Consider the following 26,806-nt stretch of genomic DNA (forward strand, 5'->3'; position numbering starts at 1 on the left):
ACCTGTTATGTCTCATTTGTGTGTGAGTGTGTGTGTGTGTTTTCTGCACCTTTCACTAAAACCTCTCTGCTATTCTGCAACTTTGAAGTACAATGACTCCCTCCCACACGAGGCGGTCGATTTAAACCTCACGGTCCAAAACTCACAGACTTCTGCTGGATGCGCAAGAGCACACGCTTGGTGCAGCGGTCCACACTGGCCGCCCACTTCCTGTCTGCCTCGCGGTCCTCCTCCAATAGACAGCGGCGCTCAGCGCGGCTGAGGGTAACTGGGCGGACCAGCTGGGCCCAGTTGAGGTGACCGTACAGGCTCCGTTCCACCACATAGGTGATGTTGAGCTCACTGACTGCTGTTCGACCACGCAGCCTGCGAGAGGGGAACACCCAGCCACCTCCCCCGCTTCCAAAACCCTTTGATTTGGCTACATCACAGCGTGCAGGGGAGGAGGGGGTGACAGACAGAGGGGAGACAGGGGACTTGGCATTGCGTGCACGTTGGTACAGCAGGTGCTTAGTGGAGTAAGCGTAGTTGGGGTCAGGTTTCCGGTGCGTCCAGCTGCCCAGGTGTCGCTGGGCAGGTTGGTGTATGGGGCTGCCCTCTTTACTGTCATCCAGGGAGATGAGGAGGCGAGACTGGGCTTGGGGTTTAGGACGAGGTTTGGTGAGGCCATAGAAGGCATAGAGAGCCTCGTTGTTACTTACCCCATGGGAGATGGAGCTCAGGGCCTTCCGCATCTCGCCGTCGGTTGTGGAGCGTGACAGTTTCCCCTCGTCATCCAATCCACAGCCATCCAACTCTGAGAATGAAGAACCGCTGCCTCCAACGGCGGAGATGGAGCCTCCCAGGCCCCCAGAGCCAACTGGCGTTCTCTTGGGCGGTCGGATGAGGCCGTGGGTGCTGGAAGACTTGCTAAAAGTTTTGACCAGCTTGTGCCCAGACCAGGTGTCCAGGCTGCTGGAGGAGGGTGATGTGGTCAGACTGTCTGTGTCTCCATCCAGCGAGAGTTGATCTTGGGTGAGCGAAGGCAGAGAGGTCTCCTGGGGTAAAGGAGGCTTCTTCAGGACCCCCGTATACAGAGCTGTGTTGTCCTCACAGGTGGGAGCGGCTTCCAGAGTCAGAAAATCTGAGGAAGTCAGCAGCATCAGTTAGTTTGCTACTCAGAAAAACTTAGACATCAGATTCTGTGCAGTCTCATGACCCATTTGTGGTTTTCTAGACCACAGCTAGCCAGCAAACATTTCAAAACACATTCTTAAAGTCTGAGTGTCAGGCAAAACCCATGACAGATGAGAATGTAATATGCTGGCAAAAAATCCTCCCTTCTAACACAAGTTCCTAATTTCCAATAACCCATAGATGGGAATACAACCTTTAGTGTGATTCAACTCATTTTACTTCAGTAAGAACCAGTGGCTCAAATTTGGATAGAACAGATTTTCAACATAAAATACATACAAGTAACACAGTTGTATTCAGTGTATGTGTGGTGTTTATATAAAGTATAAAAACAATGGAACAGCCAAAACGTTAACTGACTGATACAAACAAACGCTGACATGTAGGATAAATAGAAAAGAAATCAAAGTAATTCATCACTGAGTAGTTGCAAACCTTCAGAGCCATGTTTCTTTCCCTCTTCCACCTTGATGAGTTTCTTCCTGACCCGGCGTGTTGAATTAACCAGTTTGTGAAGCCGTTTGAACTTCACAGAGTCCTCTGATTGCTCATCGTCTGACTGTTCACGGGACTGGGGGGGAGAGAGAGAGAAAGAGGGAGGGATGATATAATAAAAGGAACAGACAGTCAAACGTCCTCTAACACACACACACACACACACACACACACACACACACACACACACACACACACACACACACACACACACACACACACACACACACACACACAAAAAGATGCTGCTGAAAGCAAAAAACAGAAAATATTTGATAAGACAAGCTGTAACACAAGTGTGGTTTTGTTTTGAACAGATTAAATATGAAAAAATAATGAGAATAAAACATCTTTAGAAATAGATTTATAGATTTAATACCGATATTTTGTGGATGCAACAAATGTGAGCATTGTTTAGGATGGACTCATAGTTAGTGAGGTGAGAAATGGAGCACTGGAGAGACACTGGCAAATTGCATTGTGTGAAATTCATATTTATAGTAAACACAGAAGAAATGCACTGAAATAATGGACCAGATGACACGGTACTTCAAACAAATGGGCACAACTGAGTGATGCAATGAATCAGTATTACTGATTGACTCTATCTGGTGTTTTTCTGTTGCCTCCAGAGGAAATGGAAGGACGCTGGTTGTGTATTATGGGTGTCAGCATCCTTGTGTTTCTGCTGCATTTAAACTCTGCAGTGGTAGTGGAGTGGAAAAAAAAAGACAGAATGGCAAAGTCACAAACAGCTTCATTACTCTCACACACATACACACTGAGCTGTGCACTACCCAATGAGCATCCACAGACGTACAGTACACACACACACACACACACACACGGGAAACTCCCCGTGCTGTATGTGTGTATGCACATTCTTGCTGAGGCCTCAACGTAATGATGGTGATGAGCTGAGTACTTGGGTAAAGATTGTCTGGCAGAAACCACCCCTATTATCACTGAGCTCCAACAACTTCATTTGTTTCTGTTTGCCACTGGTTTCCACAGCAACATAACCTCTCTGGTCACACGCTGCCAGATCCACCGTCGAGGATCACTGCATCGCTTGCATAGGCACACACACAGGCATGCATGACATATGCAACACTAGACAAAACCAAGTGGGCATAGCTCAGTCTCATTAATGCAGTCTTCCCTTGCAGCTCTAAAGCGAGCAAGCAGGAAACGGCTTTCTCGCCGTTGCTAGGTTTAGACCACAGGCCTGGCTCCGAGGATGCTGAAATACAGTAGGGATGATGTTAACAACTGTGGCTTGGTTGAAGCAAACCGATCTGACACCGTCCACAAATCCTTAATGGAATCACACCACTAAAACAACATCATGACCATTTGATTCTGGCAGAAATGCGAGAGGCACGAACGCTACGAATAACTGCCTATATGGAAAAACGAAACAACACATCAATCAGTGTGGCACCGGGCTAGTTCAATCTACCAAACGTGCCTCACTTTACCATCACCTCACCGCTTTAGGAGGTACATGATCACATTTTAGGTCATGTGTCATGACAGTCCAGCAGACCAGAACTGGGGTATAGTCATTCATTTGGCCTCTGACAAACCACAGAAACAGGCTCCAAAACCCCATAACTTTACTGTCGCTCAGTCCAAATCTCTTTGACAATCCCTCAATGGAACCACACAATTCTGGCTGCCGTGGTGCTTCCTTCAACTTTCCATTTTCTCTGGACGATGCTTGAGAGTATCAGCTTCAGACAATATAGCGCAACAACAAGTCAGTGTCCAAAAGAATTCATAAATGGGACGGAAGAGAGACACGGTGAGATGAGTGAGCGCACCACGAGATGGGACCGGAGTGTACTCCCAGATCCTTTTTCCACTAAATAACTATGATGAAGTGTAAAGAAATTGTGGGGATAGCTTACTGGGGTACAACCGCCTTAGTGATTTTGTAGTTAACCCACATGATTTATTCTTTTCTGTTTGTCACAGAAGGAGAACAGGAGATGGTAAAACCATGACAATGATATATAAGTCCTTCTCTAGCCCGGAGGTATGCTATCCATGCAAATGACTAGATAAACAGGGAAAGAAAGACACATACAGAAAAAAGGCAAAACATACGAGGCCATGAATCAAGCAGGGATGAAAGGCCGCCATCGAAAACAAGGTCAAAGCAATAATTCCACCACCATAGCTGCAATTTCGCTTCACAAACTTCTTTGAGAATACTTCCCACAACTTGGAAGATATACTTAAGACTTAGAAAACAAGAAACCAACATCTTTGGGGTGAACACCAAAAGCTTTCCTTTCCCATTACCACAAAAGGCCGAACAAGACGATCTAAAAACAAACTCTGTTAAGTGCGTGGATGTGCCTTAAGACTTACCACCTCATTAATAAAAAAGCAAAAAAACATGGAAAAAAAGAAGGGTGCCCCTTCCTGTGTTTCCGTTAAAAAGGGTTAGCAAGAGCGCATCCAGTAAATCCAAAGCACACTGACCACATACTCACGCATGCATGATCCAAAATAATATCTCTGCCCCTGTGCACATGCTGGCAGATAGAGACGCAGCCTGTTAGTGAATTCCGCTTGGAGGAATGAGGGACTGTTTGGAACTGCCGTGCCGCGTAGCTAGCAGAGAAAAGGCGTGTTGTGCATGGAGAACAATCCCAGCATTTGAGCCCCTTCTGACCCTGCCTTGGCCCCCACAACACTAATGGCCAATCCTGGAATGTGCGCTCCAGTCGCCGGGTGAAGACAGACCGGAGAAAGTCTTCATCAGAGAAAGGCACAGTGTAGCTACAGAGTTCTAACTGGACTGCATACTGTATGTGAACATGTCTGAATAAGACATACAGGCACACAAAAACAAACACACCCAAACCGTTGGATTTGGGATTGACCTAATTCCCTTTGAGGGATGAGGGGCAGTACATGACACCAAAGGAGGCCCTAGCAGAGTAGAAATATTTCCTGAAGTGGCCAATTTTGGAAGTCGGGGCATGGGGAGATACTGAACTCCCCCGCTTTTCTGGCCCTCGGGCTGAGAGCAAAGTCTTTATCTTCACTCTCCCTCTCCCTTGCTTCTTCTCTGCCTCCAGCACTTGCATTTGTTCACGGTCTCCAGAGACAGACTGGGTGTTCCTCTACACAATACTTCTTCAGTAACTTTGCATCCTCTCCCTTGTCTGTACCCCCTTCCCCTCTATCCCCCCCTCCCACTATAATTTATCAATCTTCTTCCCGCAGGAAGTGAGCAGCTGGCAGCCAAGGGGGCAATGCAAGTGTTAACAGACTGATAAGATGATTAGCAAACTCATGCACAATTCACACACCCACATCAAAGAGCCAGACAGGAGACCGAGCTTGAGCTGAGGCTATGTGTGGCATAATTAACCTATTTTTCATATGGAAGGAAATCATCAATCATTACCAAGAGGAAGAATTTAATAGAGACCCTTGATGATGTGAGAAAACTATTTTGCATAAGATTTTATTCATGAATCAACCGATTCACTTTAAGTAAAAAACAGGAACGTGAATAAGATGCCTTGTGTTCATGAATGCAAACTCTAAACGACTTCCATACACTGAAGAGTCATGGGGGGGAGCTAGTGAAAAAGTCAAGCATTTCTGTCATGAAAGCATATTCATCCACTTAAAAGAAATTTGATTTTGGAAAAACAGCCCTAGCCAAGATCTAAGCACATCTGTCTGAAAGCTGTAGGCTCAACTTGTCATACATTTAGTTGCTGTCTTGTGCTAGAAAATAAGAACAGAGATGACATAAGAGACTGTTTTGGAAATTGTGGGTCAGTATGCCGGACTGCCTGGCCACATGCTGTCAACATATAGTCCCATGAAGTAACTAATAATGAAAAAACCCAGTGACCACTTTAAATCAGCATCAGAGCTAGTCTACTATTACTTTAAAAAAAAAAGAAGAAAAACACAAGTATAAACAAACACACAAGTGAAAGCAAACTAGATCCAACAGGATATGATTGTCTGAGCTGCAGATACGTGAAGTATCCTCAAAGGCCTCGACTCACTGACGAGGTGACGGGCAGGTTTAGGGACGTTCTCTCCAAGGATAACAGCTGACAAATCCTCCACTTGGGTTTTTGCAATTTACATTTGCAACTGACTGACAGAAATAGATCTGACCTAAATTTCCATAAGACAATTTCCTTGCTATGGCAGCTAATTATGACTTTGTTGGGCAAATTTCAAATGAGATTCGTGGCACAATTAACCCGAGGACCTGCTACATATCGCATACACACTGTACCATCATAGATTCATGACCACAACCCCATACTTCACTCATAAAGAACATATCTATAGTATTAGGTTATACGTGACATGGTGGAGAGAATGTATGTGTAAAGGCAAATATACTGTAGTTTGGCCAAGGAATGAAGAGCAGAGAGAAGGGGAGACAAATGGAAGAATGAAAGGGAGGAAGGCAGGATACAAGTTGAGTTAAAGGTGGTTTATGTTGTGGCACTTCTGACACAAATATATTAAAAAGGGGAGTTCTTTGAATCTCGAATGAAGGTTGGAAAACGAATGGAGCAGACATTATTTACATCTGGATGAACACACACAACCATAAAAACAAAAATCACTGTTCTCCATCACAGCATCTTCGGCTGAATCAAACTGTAAAGGTGAGAGCAGGTACAACAAGACGCAGGTTTCGGGATGCTGAGGTTACGGGGTTGGGGGTGTACTTACGTTGCAGTTTGAGGACTGGTTAAGAGTGGGTGCAGATCCTTCAGTCCACTCTGCAGTGTCAGTACTGCTGGACTGTCTGCTGCGCTCATACTCCTTCAGCTACGTGGAGAAGAAGAGTTTAGAGAGAGACAGAGGAAAAAGGGTGGGGACACTCACTCTCACCCTGCATGCTTAATAGCTCCACTGACAGAGACCACTGATGGATATTAACAGTGTGCATGTGTACAGAAAGACAAGCACACACACAGACAGGAGGACTCAACCAGTGATGTAGTGGTAAATACTGTAATGAAGGTGTACAATGTGGCCTGTAGTTGGTGATAATCAGGCAAGCAACCACAAAGGTAAAGGTTATTATTAATTAAGTAAAGCATTACATTTATATTATATTACTATAAATAATATAAATTTATGTCGTCATGAAATATGTATGTTTGCCATACTGAGCAGACATAAATCTTTCTAATTATAAAGTTAAAATAAAAAGTCAGATTGTATTTTACTGGATTTATATGCCACTACATCCCTGGACACATATTACACACAGCTGTAACTGACAAATAAACCAATAAGATGATGTTGAACAGTGATACAAAGAACACATACAGTACATGACTACACACGACAAGTCAACAAATCTATCCAACAGGGTGACTGATTGGTTTGACTGCGTGTCAGTCACTACAGAGAGAAGCTGAGATCAAGTTACTGGCTGACAGAAAATCAAAGTTCTGACAATTAACATCTGCCTTGTGGAGAAAAATCCAGCGCTCGGATGCTGGTGGGCAGTCATGCTACCCACATTATAAAAGGTGACAGGCATAAAGAAAGGAGGCAAAATGGAGAAAGAAGTAGGTAAATAATACAGAGATGTATTGAAAGTCTGATCAAAAAGAAAAGGAAAGCCAAAGAATCATCCACCATGTCCACCTAGAGAGAAAAACCACAGTGCACCAGAGCACCCCCACAACAGATGGGGCCATTGAGTTACTACAACCGCAACCCGGCAATTATGAACTGAGCAGCACACCCACACACACCAGAAGAGTTCACACCCTAAAGTACCCAGACTCCTGAACCTCTGGTCTGGAGTCTTGTGTGTGTGTGTGTGTGTGTGTGTGTGTGTGTGTGTGTGTGTGTGTGTGTGTGTGTGTGTGTGTGTGTGTGTGTGTGTGTGTGTGTGAGAGAGAGTGTTGTGTGTATGTAAGTAAAGAGGGCAACACAGGGTTAAAATGTGGGGTTTTGTAGAGGTTAGTATGAGTAAGTCGTTTTAGTAAGCCAGCGCTATGTGGTGGGAAGGCTGGAAACTACACCAGGAGGAGGTAAGGGGATCTGAGAGATGAATTGGTAGTCCTGAGGGGAGGTGTCGGGTGGGGACTGAGAGGCAAGACACAACAGATGAGGCAGGAAGTTGGTGGAGCTTCCTACCCGAGCCAGAGCTTCCTCCACGGTGATCATCTTCTCTTTCACCATCATCATCAGCTGAATTCGCTCTTCATCGCTCATGGTAATCTCGCTGGCCACGTAGCCAATGTCCTCTCCTAATGTAGTGAAAAACCAAAAAGCGGACAGTCATTCATAAAGTGATATCTTTGTTTTTAGTAAAGCTGATAAACTGCAACGCACACAAACCTTTGGAAGTCTGTCGCATGACGGGTTTGTGCTGAGACTTGCGGAAGTTCTGCCAAAAAGATTTGTTCTTCTTCTTATTGTCCCATTTGCCTAATAAGGAAGGATCGGTCACATTAGGGAGAAGCACACAGATTTCTACACACTGTAGCTGGAGCCTTTTTGCATTGAGAAACAAGGACACACTGATAAGCCAGCGTAAGATTCGGTTAGTGTGTTACATATTGGTACATGTGTAAACCATTCTCTGTATGACCTCTATGCAAACGTGTCTGTCTAACTATTGTCATCATTTAATCTCAACCTAGGGACTAGAAATTGTTAAACCTAATCTTATAGGACACATTTAGACCTTGGAAGACACACATGAAATTGCATTTCACTTTACCTCCAGATCCGTCTTCAGAGCTGGACTTGTGCAGAGGCATTCTAAGAAGGAAAGATAATTAAAGAATGAACAGTCAACATGAGAGAAAATCTGATTCACACATTATCATAAGGTCTCTGTTCTCTGTTGACCACAGCCTTTCAAAGCACATTAACTGGGTTTTAGCACAACTGCAGTTTTTGGCAGTGGAGCTGTAGTTTTGTTCATCCGCCACTTGGGGCCAGTGGTGACACTTAAGTGATGGCAAAACAGGCTCCTGAGGCTAAAGAGGCAGAAGGTGGAGGGAAGGTGGTGCAGAGGAGAGGGTGTAGACAATGAAAATGGTGGTAATACAATGAGCTTAGGTAGCAGTAAAGAAAGGAGCACGGCCAACATGGTGAAGAAAAAGAGTGGAGAACCACCTTGAAGTGAGTAGAGCAGAACGGAGAAGGAAAGTGTGGAACTAGGGAAGACAACAGATAGAGCTGGAGATGGAAGGAGGAGAAACCACAGGGCAGAGTCTGTTTGTGTTTCCACTTCCCTCCACAGGACAGACAGACAGTCACGAGGAAGACAGAGGCATGAGCAAGAGAAGAGAGAGAGAGCGCGAAAGGGAGAGAGACAGGGAGAGAGGGGTGGGGGGGGGGGGGGGGGGGGGGGCATAAGAGAGCAAGAGATGGAAAATAACTGAGTAAAAACAAAACCTTTAGATGTCTCTAACAATTTGAAGGCTTGTTGAGACACTTGAACCGGACTCAGCTTCCAATCGAGAGGCCTCACCCCATTTTTGCCCCACTAACTTCTTTCCACTGTAGTCTAGCTGCATGTTAGACATGCCCCTCCCTTCACATCTCCAGAACATCCCTTGTTCTGGAGAATATGACAAACCACATCAATGGCAATCTATTTCTGTCCACTTTTTTTTTTTTTTTTTTTTTTAATGGAGGAGGAGGAGGGGGTTGAGCCTCAGCGGTTTGTGTTCAAAGTAGCTGTTGAAAACTTCACAGAAAGAGAGAGACTTTGTTTTAAGATTGGCCTGGATGGTTTGAATAAAGGGATATAGACATATATATATATATATAGATATAACGTCACAGAACGGATTATAAATGCTGCCCTACAGGTGTATTTGCCTGCGTGTGTGTGAGAGGAGAGAGAGTGACAGTAAGAGGCTTCATAAAGCAACGTTCTGGATGTTTTAAGAGGACTAACCTGACAAATAAGTCCAGCTCGGGCACTTAAAGAACCATCAAGTAGATCTTAAGCCAACTGCACATGGGCGCGCAGCTGTTGAGCCATGCACAGAGGCAGGTGGCTGCAAGTGAAGCAGCGCGAGCGTGTGTTTGTGACAGGATCCAAACAAGACAAACGGGTCACTTCGCTCTCCAGTGACTGCATGTGCATACATACGTGTGCGTATAGTCACATGTTCATGCAGACATGGCATTCCTCTCTAGGTGCAATGGGAAATCTTCACACAGCTTAAAGCTTGGCTACCATGGCAACTTAATGAGATGCTAATTGAATGGAGGCCTCTATGGTTTGCCATTCTGCTCATCCCCCTCTCAGATAGGCTAGGGCCAATGCTAGTGCTAATAGAACTCACTCAATAGAAGCTTTTCAGCGGCAGCGCTGCTCCCCTCCCGCCTCCATGCTCTATAAATTAACCTCCTATGCGCCACACACATGTATGCACTGACACACATTCATGCACTCCCATAGTTTAGAAGAACTTGAATGTTTTTCAAAGAGCGTGTCAGTCCAGGCATTGTGCAGCTTCACAACTTAATTGGTTTAACCTTAAATCTCTGGCATGGCTTTCTATTTCAATTTTGCTCTTTGCTCTGAATCGAGTGAGGGACGTTTAAAAGCTTTTTATCTCATTAGTATAAGAAGAACTTTCTTCTTAAGACGTAAAATAAAATACAGTATCTTAGTAACCTTGGCTGAACCTGTGCAGCATAGGTGAAAGTTGCTTTCCATGATACGTCTGCATTGTGCAGTGGTAAAATACAAATGAAGCTATGCTATGAGTAAAATCACAAAGAAGATGAAATGCACTAATGAACATCAGGGAAAAAGTGACTAAGCAATGAGTGCATAGGGAGCTATCGTATGAATCACAGGTCTTGCACAGCTCCTCTCCTGTGTGACAATGCTGCTGTCCAGGAAAGATGACAAAACCTGCACGTAGTAAAATGTGGACGCACAGCTGTGCGTCTCCCGTTTGCTTCTTACTGGCAGTTTTTACAGCACCCAGCATAAATCACCACAGCACGTTCATGTATGTGCGCATAATGACTCTTTCCTCGTGATTACAAGGCCGTCCACCTGGAGCGAGGTCATCTCCTGTGTTGTAGTGGGGGACAATAAAAGGCAGTGACCCTGGGTGACAGTGGCAGTGGCCACAGGAAGAGCAGAGGGATGACCGCTTTAGAGGGGCATGAAGGAAGTCAGAGGTCACACAGAAGGGGAAGACAGAATATCATATAGCAGGAAAATAGAAAACCATACCACATCCAGTTGAAAAAACTGTACTTCTATTTGAGTGCATCCCTAGTGGATGTGCCATGTGTACTACTAAATGTGTTTTTCACAAACCCAGTGAGAGCTAATAATGAACAATTTGTCTGTTCTACACATAAGCTTTCATTAAGATCCATTTACTTGTGGTGTTAACCTTATCTGATAATCCGGTTCCCTGTTCAACAACAGCCACCAATCAATCACCTTCCAAAACAGGAAGTCCCCAGTTTGAGCCCTCCAGCTTTTTGCGAGTGCTCTGTCATCACCACATGCATACCAGGCATTGTGGGAGCTGTGCCCACCTCCCGCCAACAAAGAGACATACAGACAGAGGGGTGGCACAGCTCTGAGATGAAGTCTGGGTAATCTCCTTTGGGTGCTATTGTCCCACAGAAAAGTGATGATGGGGGTATCCGTGTCTGTGCGTGTGAATGCGTGTCCATGCCTCTAGTAAGGCTGTGAGTAAGAGGACTGGAGGAGGCTTGTCAGTCGGCCTACACATGATAAATCACTCTACCTGACACACATTTACCAGACTGCAAAGTGGACAATAGGCTATGTAATAGAGAACTGAGCTGAGGGGAATGATAGGAAAGGGTGATGGTAGTGAATAATGGATTAGAAAAAGAAGGTTTCTGAGGGGTTTGATGAGAGAGACGTAATCCTTCAGAATAAGACGTACATCTTTCAAACCAGACATGCAGACAGGGAATTTATGAGAAGGGAAACATAAAGACAAAGAAGTGAAGAGAAGGGTGAACATGGAGATATTGCACAAGGTGAAGACTTAACAGAGACAAGTCCGAATGTTTATGCAAAACGGGGAAAACCATGTGAGGCATGGAAGACAGAAAAAAAACCCAGTGATGGGAGGGGGAGAGAGGGAACAGTGCGCTTATATGCTCTTTCTGGGCCTCTTTCGAACAGCAGAGAGACGTCATGCGAACTTTGGCATCTGGTTCCCATCAGCCCCAGTATTTGTCTGTGCAACATATACAGACATCGGAGAAGAGATCATGTCTGTGGTATGCGCTTCCTCTGCTGCACGTGGATATCATGTGAACATAACAATTCCACTGGGGGTCACACAGAGGTGATACGCAGAAATACATACAAAGACTCAGATCAAAATGAGATTTTGAGTCACTAAGATTAAGTCAATAAGGTTTATTTAGCCTTTGGTCCTGGCAAACGTGGTGTTGTGGGTGGTGAGAGAGGTTAGCGATTCCTGCACTAATCTGTTCATTCAGCTTTCTGCACTAAAGCTCTTTACATTTACACTTACTCATTTGGCGCTTTTATCCAAAGCCACCTTATTATCTTTGGCCGACAGCATGGCATGTAGAGAGCTGTTTTGCTGACCAACACAGATTACTTTAAGAGTGTATAGCAGTTGATAACAGTGATCTCATGGCAGCCCATGGTAGAGACATTTCATGCATATGTAATCCACTGGTGTGCAAAAATGAATGTGTGCACGCACACGGACTTTGTGTTACAGGAACCAGTGAATAGGAACCGCACCCATGCCCGGTTCCATCCTGCTCTTTCGTTCATGCTCCTTTGCGGTAATCATTTGTTGACCCCTGCTGGACACAAAGGCAGGAAGGAAACGGGGACGGCTAGAGAACAGAGAATGGTTGCTGGACTGAGCAGGAGTAGGAAGCAGTCAGTGGTTTTCTTCTAACCACAGCGGGGATATGAGTGAGTGAGTTTAGGGGACCAACTGTGGGTCATACAATATCTGTGGTGTCTATGAATATTGAGAATTAGTTTGTTTTGGACTCATCTGTTGCAGCTTTTATTAAAAGCTGTCTTCTCTTCTGGGAAGATCAAACTTTTTTTTTTTTCTTCTATCACATAAGAGATACATCAATCTGATGAGCTGCACCTAAAGAGGTGTGTGTTTGTATGTGTGAGTTTGACACAATCCAAAAGAAGGCTACATTGCACATTGTTTTGACATGCAAAAAAAGGCATTTCAATAAAAGCACACTTGATGGTTCCATGTTGGCTGTGGTCACGTTACAGTGAGGAAGAAAAAATACGTACTTTCTGTCGGTTTCTGGAGTCGACACCTCACTGCTGAAGCCTAGAGATTCCTGAGGACACAGAGAAGAACACAGATGTCAGCCTGACTTCTTAACCAAAATGTGTGCACATACTCGCACTTTAAAGCCACAGGTGTTACTCTGCGTGCTTTGTTAACATATTATCTACCTGGATTTCATTACGGAGCTGCAGAGAGGTGCTGCTTGGGTCCTGTTTTTCCTGAAAAGACGACAAGAGAGACAAAGAAAGGAAGGCGGTTAGGTATCAGCAACATAGGAAAATACTGTGAGCACAAAGAAAAACTAGAAAGTTAAGTTTAGGTCTGAATATGGAGTTGACTACTGTACGTAAACACCAAATGGTATGTTCAACAGTGCACTCAAGCAGACATATCAGTGAAAAAAAAAAACACAAGCACGTGTCCGTCCGCTCATGGATAGCTCAACAAATCAAGACATGCCTCAGGTATACTAACCTGCAATACTTGTTCTAATTACACTGGAAAACCTGGGCGGTGGCACAAATAAGTGAACTCTTAGGTTTCCGGACAGTACACAATATGACAAAAGCACCTATGTAACTTGCCCCATGAATTCCAGTGTGATTAGTGACATTTTGCATGCACCTCCCTCACGTTTTCATAACATATTTGACCACATGAAATAACAGCAGGAGACAACTAGGTAAAGCTGCGTCCATGAAATGATGGAAAACCGCTCAAATGACTGTCTTTAAAGAAAAAAAATAATAAACAGTGGAAACAGCTGAATTTTCAACCTCTCTTATATAAAGATGTTGCTGGGCTCCTATCCGTGTCAGGACTGTTTTCACACTGACTTTTGCACAGACAGTGCTTCAGCGCTTGAATATGTCAAAAGCAGATGTCTTCTACATGCTTTTTTCCAGATACAGATGTGCCTCAAACCAAATGCTTCAACAGACAGACAGACACAACCTGTCTACAACTCATCCAGTGCTGCTACAGTTATGTGCAGTGGATTCTTAAGCACCACAGAAACAAATGAGGTCAGCGCTGTGCTCAAGGGTATTGACCAGATTTCCAAGGCGTGGACCAGGGACTGCGTCTCTAACCCTAGAGGTTACCATTATGTCAAAATTGTTCATTTCTAGTGGTCATCTTTCTGCTCACTGCACACTGAGAAATATGTGGCTTCACTCTCCACGTGCCTTTAATCTTTCTGACATGGGCTAGAGGGTAACCAATGATAACCAAGCCCCTATTATCTGCTTCAGTTAAGCTACTGTATGGAGTCAAAATAAAAACAACTAAACTGTCACTTTGCGAAAACAGTGATGTACACATGTGACAGGCTTGAGAATAATATGTGTCTACAGACTATACAGGCCATGGAAATTGCTTACAGAAGAAGTTAGTCACCAAGAGACAAAAGTCAAAACTATATTGAGGGTAGCTCTTTTTGATGACCTCTTTGGTTCCATATATTTTGGGACATTTTAAAGGAAGTGGCAACATAATGGTTTTGTTGAAAGTCATCAGGTCCCTATGAGAAGAGAAAACAAAAAAAACAAGACTTCCCATTTCTGCTTTCTGTTTGACCTTTTTTTTACCAGATTTAGAAGTATTACTGGAAACATCTTATGATGCAGATGCTGATATGACTATTTTGATTTTGATGAATCTGGCGGATCTACCTATTAAACTACAACGGAGCAAAAAGTCTTTATGTAAATAAAATATTAATAAAACTCATTCTCTGTGCTTTAGTGGAGTTGTTGCTGAACTTGAAGATTAAGCTTTCCCTTGAATGACTGACTGTTGATAACTTTTATATGACAAAATAATAAATTAATAAAAAGCTTGTATTGGTGAAGGAAACCAGGTTGCTAAGTGACTGCCTTCCTAAAACCATTAAATAGAACCTGGTGCTGCCACGAAGAATAGGACTATTAGAATCTGGAGATTCCTAAACAGAGAGCAGGAATCGGAAAAGGGGGTTATTTTTGATAAATGTGCATCATCTTATCTCCACACCCAGATATTAGACTGTCGGATACTCGTCAGAGGAAGCTGACTAAAGAATGCCTTAGTAGCTTGGTCTATCACACTTCCTTATCAGAGTGACCTTTAATTTAACCTTTTTTCCTTTTTTTGACAGAGCTTTAGAAATGGGAGTGCAATCTGTCCACACCCTCACTCACCATGAATCAGTAGCACTTTAAAGACTTAGTCAGAAGTGACATAACCTCCTCTAAGAGCTCATAAAGAGCCTGTAGTCTACAGGTCACACAAGCAGCAGACCTAAAGTGCTGAGATGGCTAAAAGCCTCAAAATTAACCTCAACCTTGCACTTATCACAACAGTAATTAACTCAAGGCAGACTTTAAAGATTTCAGTGAGACAGTCCGGCTAGTTTAGTCTTTAATGTTAACTTTAGCACAACATGCACTCCTACCTCATTTGTCTACTCATGCATTTGTCTGTTACAGTGATCGAACGGGCAGAGGGATGGGTCTGGAATTTTCTTTAGGAAGTAAATCAAATTATTTTGCAAGAGCTCCAAAGCAAATTGTCCATCCCAAAGCATGTGGTGATTCCCGTAAGTCAGAGAGCAGGTAACCGCCATAAAAACTTCACTTACCGGACGAACAGAGGTACAGGATTGACTCATTACTTTGCAAGGCTGAACAAGAAAGAAAAAGCTGGGCTTGGACTGTATGTCTTTCTTTTAGAGGCAGTGCTTATGGCATACAAAGAAACAACACATCTATCCCTTAAACAAGCACAGCTCTGGCAGTGAGGTCTGTTTAAATGACTGCATTGTGCAGAATAATGTAGTGTACTGAGAAGATCCCACAATTAAAAAGGTGAGGCACCATGAACAAAGTGTGTGCCCACTTCCACCTGCACAGTCACGAATACTTTCACAAAGGTAGTGGCGGACTGTTTTTGTTATCAGATCCTCTTTGAAGCCTTTGCCGGACTGCAGTGAGTAGAGACAGTCTTGCCGCTGGATAACTACAGGTACCATACCCATAGTTATGCTTAGTAATGCTTGCAGTGACTGATGGGCATCATGCCTACCAGTCGTAATAATTATTTTAAAATACACTGTCAGCTCTTTTCTTGGTAAATAGACAGGGGCCAGACAGAAAAAAATACACATACTCTCGACAAGACCACATATGGGCCAGCACAGACTTAAACACAGAGAGATACCCAAACCAAGGACACCTACACACTCAACTCGCCTCCACCAGCACATATAAAGCCCACAAAGCAGCTCTCTGTTCCTGCTGCTCCTCCTCTAGCTTCTCCTTACACCCTGTCTGTGCTTGCCATCTCTGACTTGGAAGGAGGGGGTGAGAGAGCAAAAAGACGAGGAGAAGATCAGTGAAAAACAAACAAACCAACATCCCGTTTGCCCTTCACTGCAGATATGTGGGACGACTGTGTCACAGCACAGGAAGTTAAGAAAAAAAAAAGCATGTAGAAGCTTCCCAAGGTAAACTCTCCATGTTGTGCATTGCTAATGGCAAAGCAAACGTGAAAGAGGAAAGTTAAATCAATGTGTCTGTGTGTATGCGTGCACGTACCTTACAACTGACAGCACACTCCCAGAGGGGAGCTGCTATCCTCTACATGAACTCACTCGCATCAGCTTGAGATACTGCCCTACTTACCCCAAATTGGCACGTATGCATGGGAATGTGCATGTGTTTTCCTTCAAAATGTCCACAGGGTCGATAAAAATTCAATCTGTGCATATGCAGGCTAGGGCGATTTGAATTCAAGACTCTTGATGGCTTAAGTGTGATTTAGCAGTAATGGGGCATGTGAAAGAGCGCTCTGGCTAATGAGGATCATGGTGTGTGCAAAAAGAGGGGAATAAATAGCATCTAAAATGATTAAATCATTTCACACACGTCTGCGTGTACAGCTGTATCAAAACCTCCTGCAAACTACCGCATTGCTTTCCATCATTCGTCTAAAAATGACTGCTGAATACCGCTTTGCTGTTACAGGATCAGACTGTGTTATTGAGAGGGAAAGGGCAGAAGACAGATGAGTGTTAAATAAGAGTGACTGCAAAGCCCACCAACATCCGAGTTCCCACAGCGGAGTTACTGCCCACCGCAGAGGCAGAAATACTGCAAAACTAGAGACACCAGGTGGCTTGATGGAGGTAAGCCAACTGGCATGGTTGAGAAAATCTGGGTGGGCAAGAATGAGATGGCTAGGTAGCACTGTGAATGTGGAGGGACAGGCACCAACTGGAAAGCCTGATGCAAGCCCAAAAACACGTTAGCTGAGGGACCAGTATGGCATGGTGCTAACCTGCAGAACCGGCTCGTTTGGAAGATCTCATATGTCGGTCTACGCACATGCGCGTACGTCGCTTTTAAAATCTCACAAAAGGGATGAATGCGTATCTGTATCGTGTCATCTCGGAGCCACGGCATGCTTAAACTCACTTACGAGAAACAACAACAACAACAACAACAAAAAAACCCACCAGCACTCACAGTAACACAGCTATACGTGAACTTTCCAGAGAGAGTCTATTTGCCTACGTGCATTTTTGCAGGACACAGGGACGCTTGCGGTTACAGTGTGTGGCATTCCTGAGCCCCGTGGATCCTTGTTGTTTGGTATTTCAAGACAAATACCGCAGTTGTTGCAAATTCCAAAGAGTTGCAGTGGTGTCATTCAATGCAGCTACAGATGTTTCACTTGTTTTCCACAATGGTTATAAAATAGAGCGATATCAACATTCATTAAAAGTATTTTTGTTTTATTCATATTTCACCATTCAAGCGTTTGCAGGTAAAACCTCTAGACAGAACTAATAAGCAGTAGAAGTAATAACAGAGCTGATCTTTCTCCTAGACAGTTTATTTTAACCCTAGTAAACTGATTGACTTTATGCTTTTAGCATATAAACAACACTGGTGTCCACCCCATGGCAAAACAAGTCTGTTTTTGAGCCTTGATCCCAAACATCAAGCGCTGTCCATTTAGAAAACCATTACAGAGCATTCCTGAGGCTAACAGAAGTCAGCAGTGACACAAACAACAGAGATTCTGGTCAAAGCATCAAAGCATTTAATCTTTAGATTTTCTCTATTTACCCACAACTTCAAAATGACGTAACCGTGGACGCTGTTGCAATATCTCATTATGGTCCAACTATTTTGTTGCAGCATGTAGAAATGTGATAAAATATCTGCCTTTCAACCACAAATTCCAAAAATAATCCATCGTGATTTATATTTGATGTACTTCATCGCTTCCATCAGTGTGGTTTCAGAGATAGGATAATAAATAGTTTTTCTCCTTTGGCTGTACACCAATTATCCGGGCCACCAACCAATCTCTGAATGTCTCTGGAATCCCTCCTGTAGTTCTATGTCTAGGCTCTGGCATGTTTTCAGTAAGACAACCATAACCCAACTGTGGCCGTTTACAGGCTAAGATAAAAGACCTGGTGCAATTCTAATGTTGTTAAGGAGCAGACAGCAACACAACAAAAGAGGCAGTAAGTAAATGCAGATCTGAAAGGACTGTACAAGTTAACATGATGATGAAAAAGACAACATAAGGAAGTTCCACCATGTTATATTGAGTGTGTTGAGTCCTTACTGAAAGGAACTCTTTAACCTTTTTGCCTGAGTTGTTGCTCTGAACAGCACATTTTGTTGCTGAAGTAGTTGATCACTTTCAATACATCCTGTCATTTCAGCAATGATCCTTATGCTACCGAGAACTATCCAAACACTTGTTGTCTATAGGGGCGCAGGGAAGCTGTGCATAGTGGTGCTAATCCAGGGGTTCTATTCCCAACAGGGGATGTTTATTTAACCCCCTGCCTTCTGTCCTTGCAACAGAACAAACCAGCGGATCCGAGGCAGGAAGTGCATGTAGTGATAATGTCTAAAGAGCCTCTATCATCAGCTCCTGCTATGGAGAGGTCCGCATTTAACCACAACAGAGACGGCCATCACTTTGTTACTCTAAGAGGCCACTCGAGAGCTGGCGGACATGTTGTGCAAGTGAAGACAAACACAAATGTTAAGTTCCGCACTTACAGTTATAGACATTAGTGTTGCAAGAGCATTTCTCAACAACAACAACTAAAAAAGAGACAAAAACCTAAACAGAAACCAAAAGTTTACCATACAAAAGATTTGGACACTTCAGAATGTTTTGGAGAACAGAAACTTAGATAAAGGGGCTTCTTCTTAGTCGCCATGCTGACCACAGCTTAACTACACACAATGGGGCTTTTCTGTGGGAATTTTCTAAAAGCAACTGCAAAGTTTTGATATTAGACAAAGATATTGTAGGAAAACGTCTTGTAGGGCACATCGCTTTGACAAAATGCCCTTATCTTGGCCAGTGTCTCCTTCTGCGGCGTGGGTGAGAAGACCCAGACAGGTCATACTTAAGATGACCTTTAATCTTGAAGGTAACAGGGCATCTTACTTGGGGAAAAGGACTTTCTTCTGCTCAACAACACACAACTGCCCAGACTTTATTCTCCAGACAGGGTGAAACCACCCCACCTCTCACCCTGCTGCCTCTTCAGGTGGCTGAAATGAGGGGCAACACAGACCCCCCACATTGGTATGGTACCTTTTCTACAGCACTGTATTTACACAGTAAACCCACATTAAAAGGCGCTTAAGCCTCTTGAGCTACGCTTGCCTCTCTCTTCTCCTCTTGCGTCTTGTTTTCACTATGTATACAGTCTTCTTTGCTCTTGCTTTCTCTTCTCCTTCTTCTTTTTCCTTTTTGATATTGTGTCACAGCCTTTCAGATTCTAAATGTGACCGATGCAGTGGCAAAAGGAAGGTGAAAAGAAAGCTGGCCATCAATATCACCTAGAAGGGGGAATTCTGTTCTTGGAAGCTTTGCAGAGACAAAAGCCGCTCTAGACTTGAATATTCCCCAAACCTAATTTTAGAAAAGGACTGTACCAAAATTCAAGGCAAAGTTCAATCCATACAGCGTGGGTTGTTAGTGTGCTTTTGAGACCTCTCAATAAGGTGTTGTCTGACCCATACTCCTTTCTTCATGTTTTTTTTTTTCTTCACTTCTCCTATATATTGCTGCCAAACTTTGCCGAGTGGTGGGACAGCTGCAGGCTCTCACATTCCCCACTCCCCCGCTTCATTCCCCTCATCCTCCTCCCTTCGTCTTCCCCTGTTCACATCCTTATCCTCCTCCTGCGCTGATTTTCAGGCTCGGAGCCCAGTCAGCGCTTTTCCTCTGTACTTCTACACAGACTTTAAAATCTGCTCTGATTGCTTCCACTTCCCCTGTTTTATCTCCTCAGAGTGAGACCTTCCCAAACAATCACATTTGTTATTACTGTAAAAATCACATGATGGGATAAGGTAGGTCAAAGCCCATTGATACACATAGGGAGAACAATTAACCTATGATCAGATTCGAAAAGTACCTACAGTATGTATGACTCTCATCTATCCACCTCATGAAAGCTGTATCAACACGATCTTCATTAAAAGAAAGAACACATTAAATCAGGTATCCATCTAAGGCACCTGTATCAACTCAAGCAAAACCACACTGCTGCCCTCAAAAGCAGAGACCATTTTGAGAACCTGGAATTTATTTGTCAGAGGATAGGCTTATACTGTATTTATTTAGAGAAATTAAAGTTTTACTTTCAAGGTGATTGGCTAAAATGGTTATTTTTGTACTTATTTGGTGGTCATATAGATGTTATGAAGTATAACACTTCTCTTGTATGTGTGCAGACCCACTGGGTAGTGTGTTGTGAGAGCCTGGACCTCTAGATCAGCACCAGCAACATTCCTTTATAAATGTGCTTGCAGCTTGGCAACCAAAGGGGTGCCCCACTACCCTACATCCTTGTGAACGGGGCACCCCAAAGTCCCCCTCGGATCACCAGAACACCACTGCATTCACATGCAGCAAAGACGGACTGCCTTTTGGAAAAGTCTTAAAACCTAGCACTCATTCATATTCCCTCTGTCACTGTTTTCCTTGCCAGGTTGTTGGCTAAGATCGCGGAAATTAGACTGTAAAGCTATGAGGCCGTTTTAAAAGGGGGATTTTTAGGGTCATTAGTACTGGATTTGCAAAAGAAACATATCAATTGCCCAAAGCAATGTGAAGGCATGCAGGCCGAATAGAGAGCGAGAAACAACTTCCAGCTGTTTTGGTGAAATTGTTGCTGTGCATTTATGTGTGGTGGCATTTACCATGTCAACCTCTTGGGACACTCGTCTTTTGCGTAGCTCCTCCATGCGGTCACTGACGTCACTGAAGCAGGTGTTGTAGTACTCAGAGTACTCCTGGGCAAGGTCATCTATGTTTCCCAGAGAACCATCCTGCAGACAGGAAAGAAAGTGAATGGTTTAGCCAGTGGAATACTGCATCCTGAGCAATAAATGCTGATAATCTAAATCTACAGGAAAACAATGCTGTCGCTGCACGGTTATACTAACCCTGAATAACGTCACACAAAACAAAATCTACATTTAAATTTTCACGAAACATTTGTCACTAGTGCTTCAGGGAAGGACAAAGCCCGAACAAGTATATCAAATATATTTAGTGACAAGCACATTAATGTCCATCTGCTCCATTTGCCCAGAAATCAGCTGTATAGATCCCCTGTCACAGCCAGCTTCCAACAAGTGAAAACTGTAAAATCACAAATAAACAAAGGCATGTGTGGTTCACATTCACTAATCTGCTCACTTACTTTATCCAACATAAACCTAAAAATACTCCTCCATAAATGTCATGTGTATTTTGGACTTCTATTGATTCCTATCAAGTCTTATTTGGTGAGTGTCTTTGTCGAACCAGGGTTTGTTCCTGCATCGTTTTATCTTTGTTGAAGCTCATATCAAGAATGCCCTTTACCTCCTCAGACATTTACTAAAACCTAAACCAAACACACAGTAGCTGTAGTTTAGAGCAGCACAGTTCCTGTCATTGTCTGGTAAATGTGTTTAGGACTAAGGGAGGAAGTTGTGCATCAGTGAACTTTTCAGGTCTGGAACACGGACTGCCATTAGAAAATATGATCTAGATTTTAGTCAATATTGTTATCCAGCCCACTTATTAACCTTTCTCCCTAAGACCAAAGACATTTCTCAAAAACTCAGTGATGCCTTAAGCGCTTTAGACTTTTATGAACGATGTAGTGTACAATGTGGCAGAGAAGACTGGCTTCCATCTCTAGCCATGTTTATAAGGTAGGCCATTCTGGTAATGATGGCAAACTACTGAATATTCAACAGTGTTGATCTAATCTGTGCCAGGCAGACAGCTAGCATTGAGTCACTGTGCAGGGTTCGAACAGTCTCTCTCAGTCTCTCTCTTTCTTAACCGGGTTCCCTATCTGAATGCCAGGCCACAAATGAATGGATCACTGTGAGTGTGAGTGTTATACACATACAAATACACACAAACGGGCATAGGGCCTTCTTCAGAGATGAGTGTCTGGTCAGAGAGAAAACACATTAGCATGCACACACACACACACACACACACACACACACACACGCAGCGTGCACAGGAGGTCTCGATAACATCTGACCAAAACAAATAGAGGCAAGCCAGTCATACACAACCCTGCTCAGTGAGAGAGTTATGAAACAACAACAGAACTGAGAACCGAACACCAAATCATCACTAACAAACACAAGTTCTGCCTCAAAAGTCACAGTTTGGCCGGCTGTTATCTATCCTCCCACTCTCATTACTTGATGAAATCCTGTTCTGGCCAGACATATGGTTCGAGATGACTGAGATTCCCTATGGAAACACTCTGTGAGCAGACACATGCTTTTCCCCTTCATTCCTCGCACTGGCTGAAAGCACGCTCTGATTTCTGAACTCTCAAGATGTTCTAATCACTGTGTACATGCCACAGTTGTGCTTATGTAACTGCCACATCCACAAGATAAGAGCAAACTGTGTCCTGAGATTTCACCATTCTTGACATACGGAGGGCTCCCCCAGTTCATGTTAACAGTGATTGATTAGTTGGACCATTGCAGCAGAAATTACTTCAACAAGTTTGCTCATTTTCCTGCCTCAAATTTCAACAGGAACCTTTAATGCAATGCTCAGCTATTGACAGGTAAAGGTGTATGCGTTCCCATAGATGTGTATGTGACTCCACACAGCAACGTGTGTGCAAACATTTATGTGCACAGACAACAGATTCCTCCAATTCTCCAGTCTCTGGTTGACATTTTAAAGACAACTGGTCAATGTGGGAGTAGAGGTGGAAGAGCATAAAGGGATCTGATGGCGAGTCCACAAATTTAGTTCAGAAATGTGGGTTGGGGGGTGGGGTGGAGGCTGGGCAGGGTAGGGTGATTTGTGGGCTACTGCCTAGAGCAGCTGTGGGGTAAGAGAAGGATAAAACATCTGGAGTCTGAGAAGAGAAACCCTTCATCCTTATCCACAGATTAGATGACCTAAAAACCACTGGTCTATGTATGATACCATATCAAGCTACAATAATTCCTAAAAGTCACTCATTTTATCATATCCCTTTATAAGCATTTCATAAAATAAATTAACCAAAGCTACAACCGCGTCTTACATTTCATGGTTTGCAATAAGAACTAATCCTGATTCAGCTGATGTAATAGTTACTCCACCCTCGGGGTGAAGGAGGTCCACTCCCCATTCTGACTTGAACAATAGCAACAATAGTCACACAGAAAACAAACATTAAAACAAGAAAGATGTGATATTTGTGCGTATTCACAGTAAAAGATGCTTCAAGCTGGTTTCTTACGATGTGCAACTTGAATTTGTCGGACGTAACTAAATTTGCATTACATGTCACTTCACTGGAGCTGGCTTGTGCAACTCAGAACACAGAAATGTCCAGAGAAAATGTAATAGCATCGTAACTACTGTAGAAATCCCTTAGAGAAGTGATTATCTGTGTAAAAGGCATCACTGTGAGTTAGTGGCTGCCACGTTGTTCCACCATCAAAACACAAATTACTGGTATTGCACCACAGTGGATGAATATTTCAGTAATGTGTGATATGATTGCTACTGAGGCATTACCAAGTGATTTACACAATATTCCCTGGAGATTGCTTGCGAGGAGAATCCATGCCAGATTTTCAACATACTGTATAAGCCTCTGCTCACATAACCAATTAAGCTTTGGCATTTCTGGCACTCAGGGGTTTGTCTCTCCAGACATTCAGTTAGTCAATATGAGTTAACATTAGTTGATGATGCACACACACTTCAGTCCACGGTGCATTCAAGCGTCTTACTGAGAGCATCACTGGGGTTCCAATGGAGGAACGGTGACAGAACAATTATGAAATATCTCATACACAAATATTATGTGAGCAGAATTGAAGACATGATCAGATCATTAAAAGGTAACTGTGTTTTAACTTATAGTGAAGTGGTGTCATTGTCTTTTTTCTTGTGTTTTTACTCTAATGTGAAAGTAGTGGAGTTAAACTCTGTGCCAATATATTTTCATTTTTTTCCTTTTCTTTCTGGAGTTAATCTAGTGAGATGTTTTCCTGAGAACTGCAATTTAACATTTATACTGAAAGGATTTGCAGTGTTCACTTTTCCATTTTGTTAAATACAGTATACTGAATCTGTTGATCAGCTCTTCTGTCATTTTAAAACCTCAGATTACTATGACTGTGCAGCGAGCATTGTCTTAAAAAGAGAAGTGAAAAATGAATTTAAAATCCCACAGACAGCATGCAAGGCACTGATAACTAGTCTCCTTAAATGCTTAGAAATCACTGCCAAGGTGTACGGCTAATCTCTCAATCAATTACACATATTTCACATTATTTTAGATGTTGCAACATGTGTCAAAGAAAAAGGAATTTGAATCTGGGATCTATCACAACCACTGGTCCTCTTGGAGGAGAAAATCTCAAACAATGTTCTTGTTCATTTTAACTGTAGATAAAGACATTCCACTATCCATTGGGCCCAACATGTTTGTTCTGGTCTGTCCTTCAGGCTTAGATTCCTCCCAGGGCTGTCCATCGCACTGGGGCTCTTACAAACTGGCTGAATGGCAGCATATGGCATTAAATGATTCTCTTAGGTTAGGAAACAATGACAACATCTTACAATAGAGTTCTGCATCTGATGCAACCACAAAATAAATTGTCATGATTCACGAGGAGTCACAAATACAGATTAAAACCAACTTACAAGAGACCTCCTGTCCAACAATGCCCACACAACTCATCATGAAAGTATTGACAAGTGACTAATGCTTTTCTCCACCCAGTTCCTCCAGCTTGCCTAGCACTAAGTGTCTGACCATTTCCATCTTTTTCCTGGATGAACCCACTAGTACCACCGAACTGCCAACCGATGACTGAAACCAGACCAGATAGAGAAAGAAAAAAATTGAAGACAGATGGATGAAAGAGCTGTTACCGTGCCATGTTACATCTACCAACTATGGTATACCTTAAAGTCAATAAAACCCAGCCAGTAGCCTGACTAGACGTAGCGGTTGGTCATGAGCACCATGACGATGTGGGGAGACTGTCGAGGAAGGTGAGGGCAGGGGGCACAGCCCACCTCTTTTAGAAGGCTTCCTGAGGATATCCGTGGCTTGAGCAGAACAGTGTTCTGCCGTCCCAGCAGAGGAAGCCTGCCAGATCTCTGTGTGACCTCAATAATGAAACCAGTGAGGGAGGGAGGGAGAGCAAAGGAGTGCGCTGTATTGGACTGGGCAACAATACACAAATTAGGCTATGATAGACTGTGTTAGAACATTATTGGCAAAGACACTAAGTAGTCTAGATAACCATGGTTTGGCTGAAAAAGACTGGAGTGTGCAGTGGAAAGAAAAAGTATGTGAACCTTTTGGAATTTCATGGTTTTTCAAATACTTTTTCTTGTGACTGCATGCTGCAACTTCAGTGGCCCCTCAGGAAGCCATGGTCACCTCATCTAACCATGAATGTATGTTTTCTAGACTCAACTTATAATCATGAGATCAATATTCAATCCTTAGGTATAGAGATGGAACACCATTTACTACATAATCATATTATAACTTAAATGAACTGAGTGAAACGTCACAAATTTCTTCGAACTGAGAGGGATTTCCCACAGGGAAGGAAAATATTTGCCCAAGACCTTGGCTCAAGATGCCCCTTCAAATAAAAAACAAGTTTGAGTTTTTCTTGTTTGTTTGTTTTTAAACAGGAGACTGAGGAGGGATTTACAAATTACAAATTAATTCAGGTTTGTGATCAGATTATGACCCCTCAGAGAAGACATGTTTGACATTGTACATACAATCCAAAAAATAAGAACTCCATACACTGTACGACAAATATCTGCAAAAGGAAGTGCAATGGAGAACTGGAACAGATTGCAACAGAGATCTGAAAGTCTGTACAGATGCATATCTTAAAAAAATGAAATAAAAAAAGCCTCGACACTTGTCTGTCTCGATCATGCAGTTTTACTGTGGTTCATGGAACATTCACTAAAGAAAGATCTGATCTAAGGAAAAATTCCATGTCTACAGTAGCGGGGTGGGACTAGAAGCATATTCCCTTTACAGAGATCTGTTAATCCAACCACTTTAACTCCTGCGCCACACCGTCCTAAACTGCCTTATTCTTGACTCATAACCAGCTGAGGAGCTATTTATTCCCCTTCAAACTACTACTACTCCCCTACTTAATGACTGGCTTATTTAGGTGATCTAATTAAACACATTCCACAACAGGCTACTGGGTATGGTTAACCCTCAAAGACAGGAATGTCTCGGAAAAATACTGCGGACCGAAGTGCTCTTT

At 43.2% G+C, this 26,806-nt stretch overlaps 1 protein-coding gene across 6 annotated transcripts in view; it reads right to left on the minus strand.

The window, feature by feature from the left end:
* sash1a (SAM and SH3 domain containing 1a) overlaps positions 1 to 26,806 on the minus strand; it is a 136,710-nt gene that overhangs the window by 15,759 nt on the left and 94,145 nt on the right. For 5 of the 6 annotated variants that reach the window (XM_026340900.1, XM_026340899.1, XM_026340904.1 and 2 more), the window contains exons 2-10: positions 21,212 to 21,340; positions 13,148 to 13,198; positions 12,980 to 13,029; positions 8,423 to 8,463; positions 8,038 to 8,127; positions 7,834 to 7,946; positions 6,406 to 6,504; positions 1,612 to 1,747; positions 702 to 1,123 (exon numbers count right to left, since the gene is read on the minus strand). In XM_026340900.1, coding sequence (XP_026196685.1) covers positions 702 to 1,123; positions 1,612 to 1,747; positions 6,406 to 6,504; positions 7,834 to 7,946; positions 8,038 to 8,127; positions 8,423 to 8,463; positions 12,980 to 13,029; positions 13,148 to 13,198; positions 21,212 to 21,340 — 1,131 coding nt within the window. The remainder of the gene's footprint in view (positions 1 to 701; positions 1,124 to 1,611; positions 1,748 to 6,405; positions 6,505 to 7,833; positions 7,947 to 8,037; positions 8,128 to 8,422; positions 8,464 to 12,979; positions 13,030 to 13,147; positions 13,199 to 21,211; positions 21,341 to 26,806) is intronic. The other variant, XM_026340901.1, reaches the window with a different exon arrangement.

This window comes from Anabas testudineus, chromosome 24 (assembly GCF_900324465.2).
Source record: "Anabas testudineus chromosome 24, fAnaTes1.2, whole genome shotgun sequence".
In the NCBI taxonomy this organism is placed as follows: domain Eukaryota; kingdom Metazoa; phylum Chordata; class Actinopteri; order Anabantiformes; family Anabantidae; genus Anabas; species Anabas testudineus.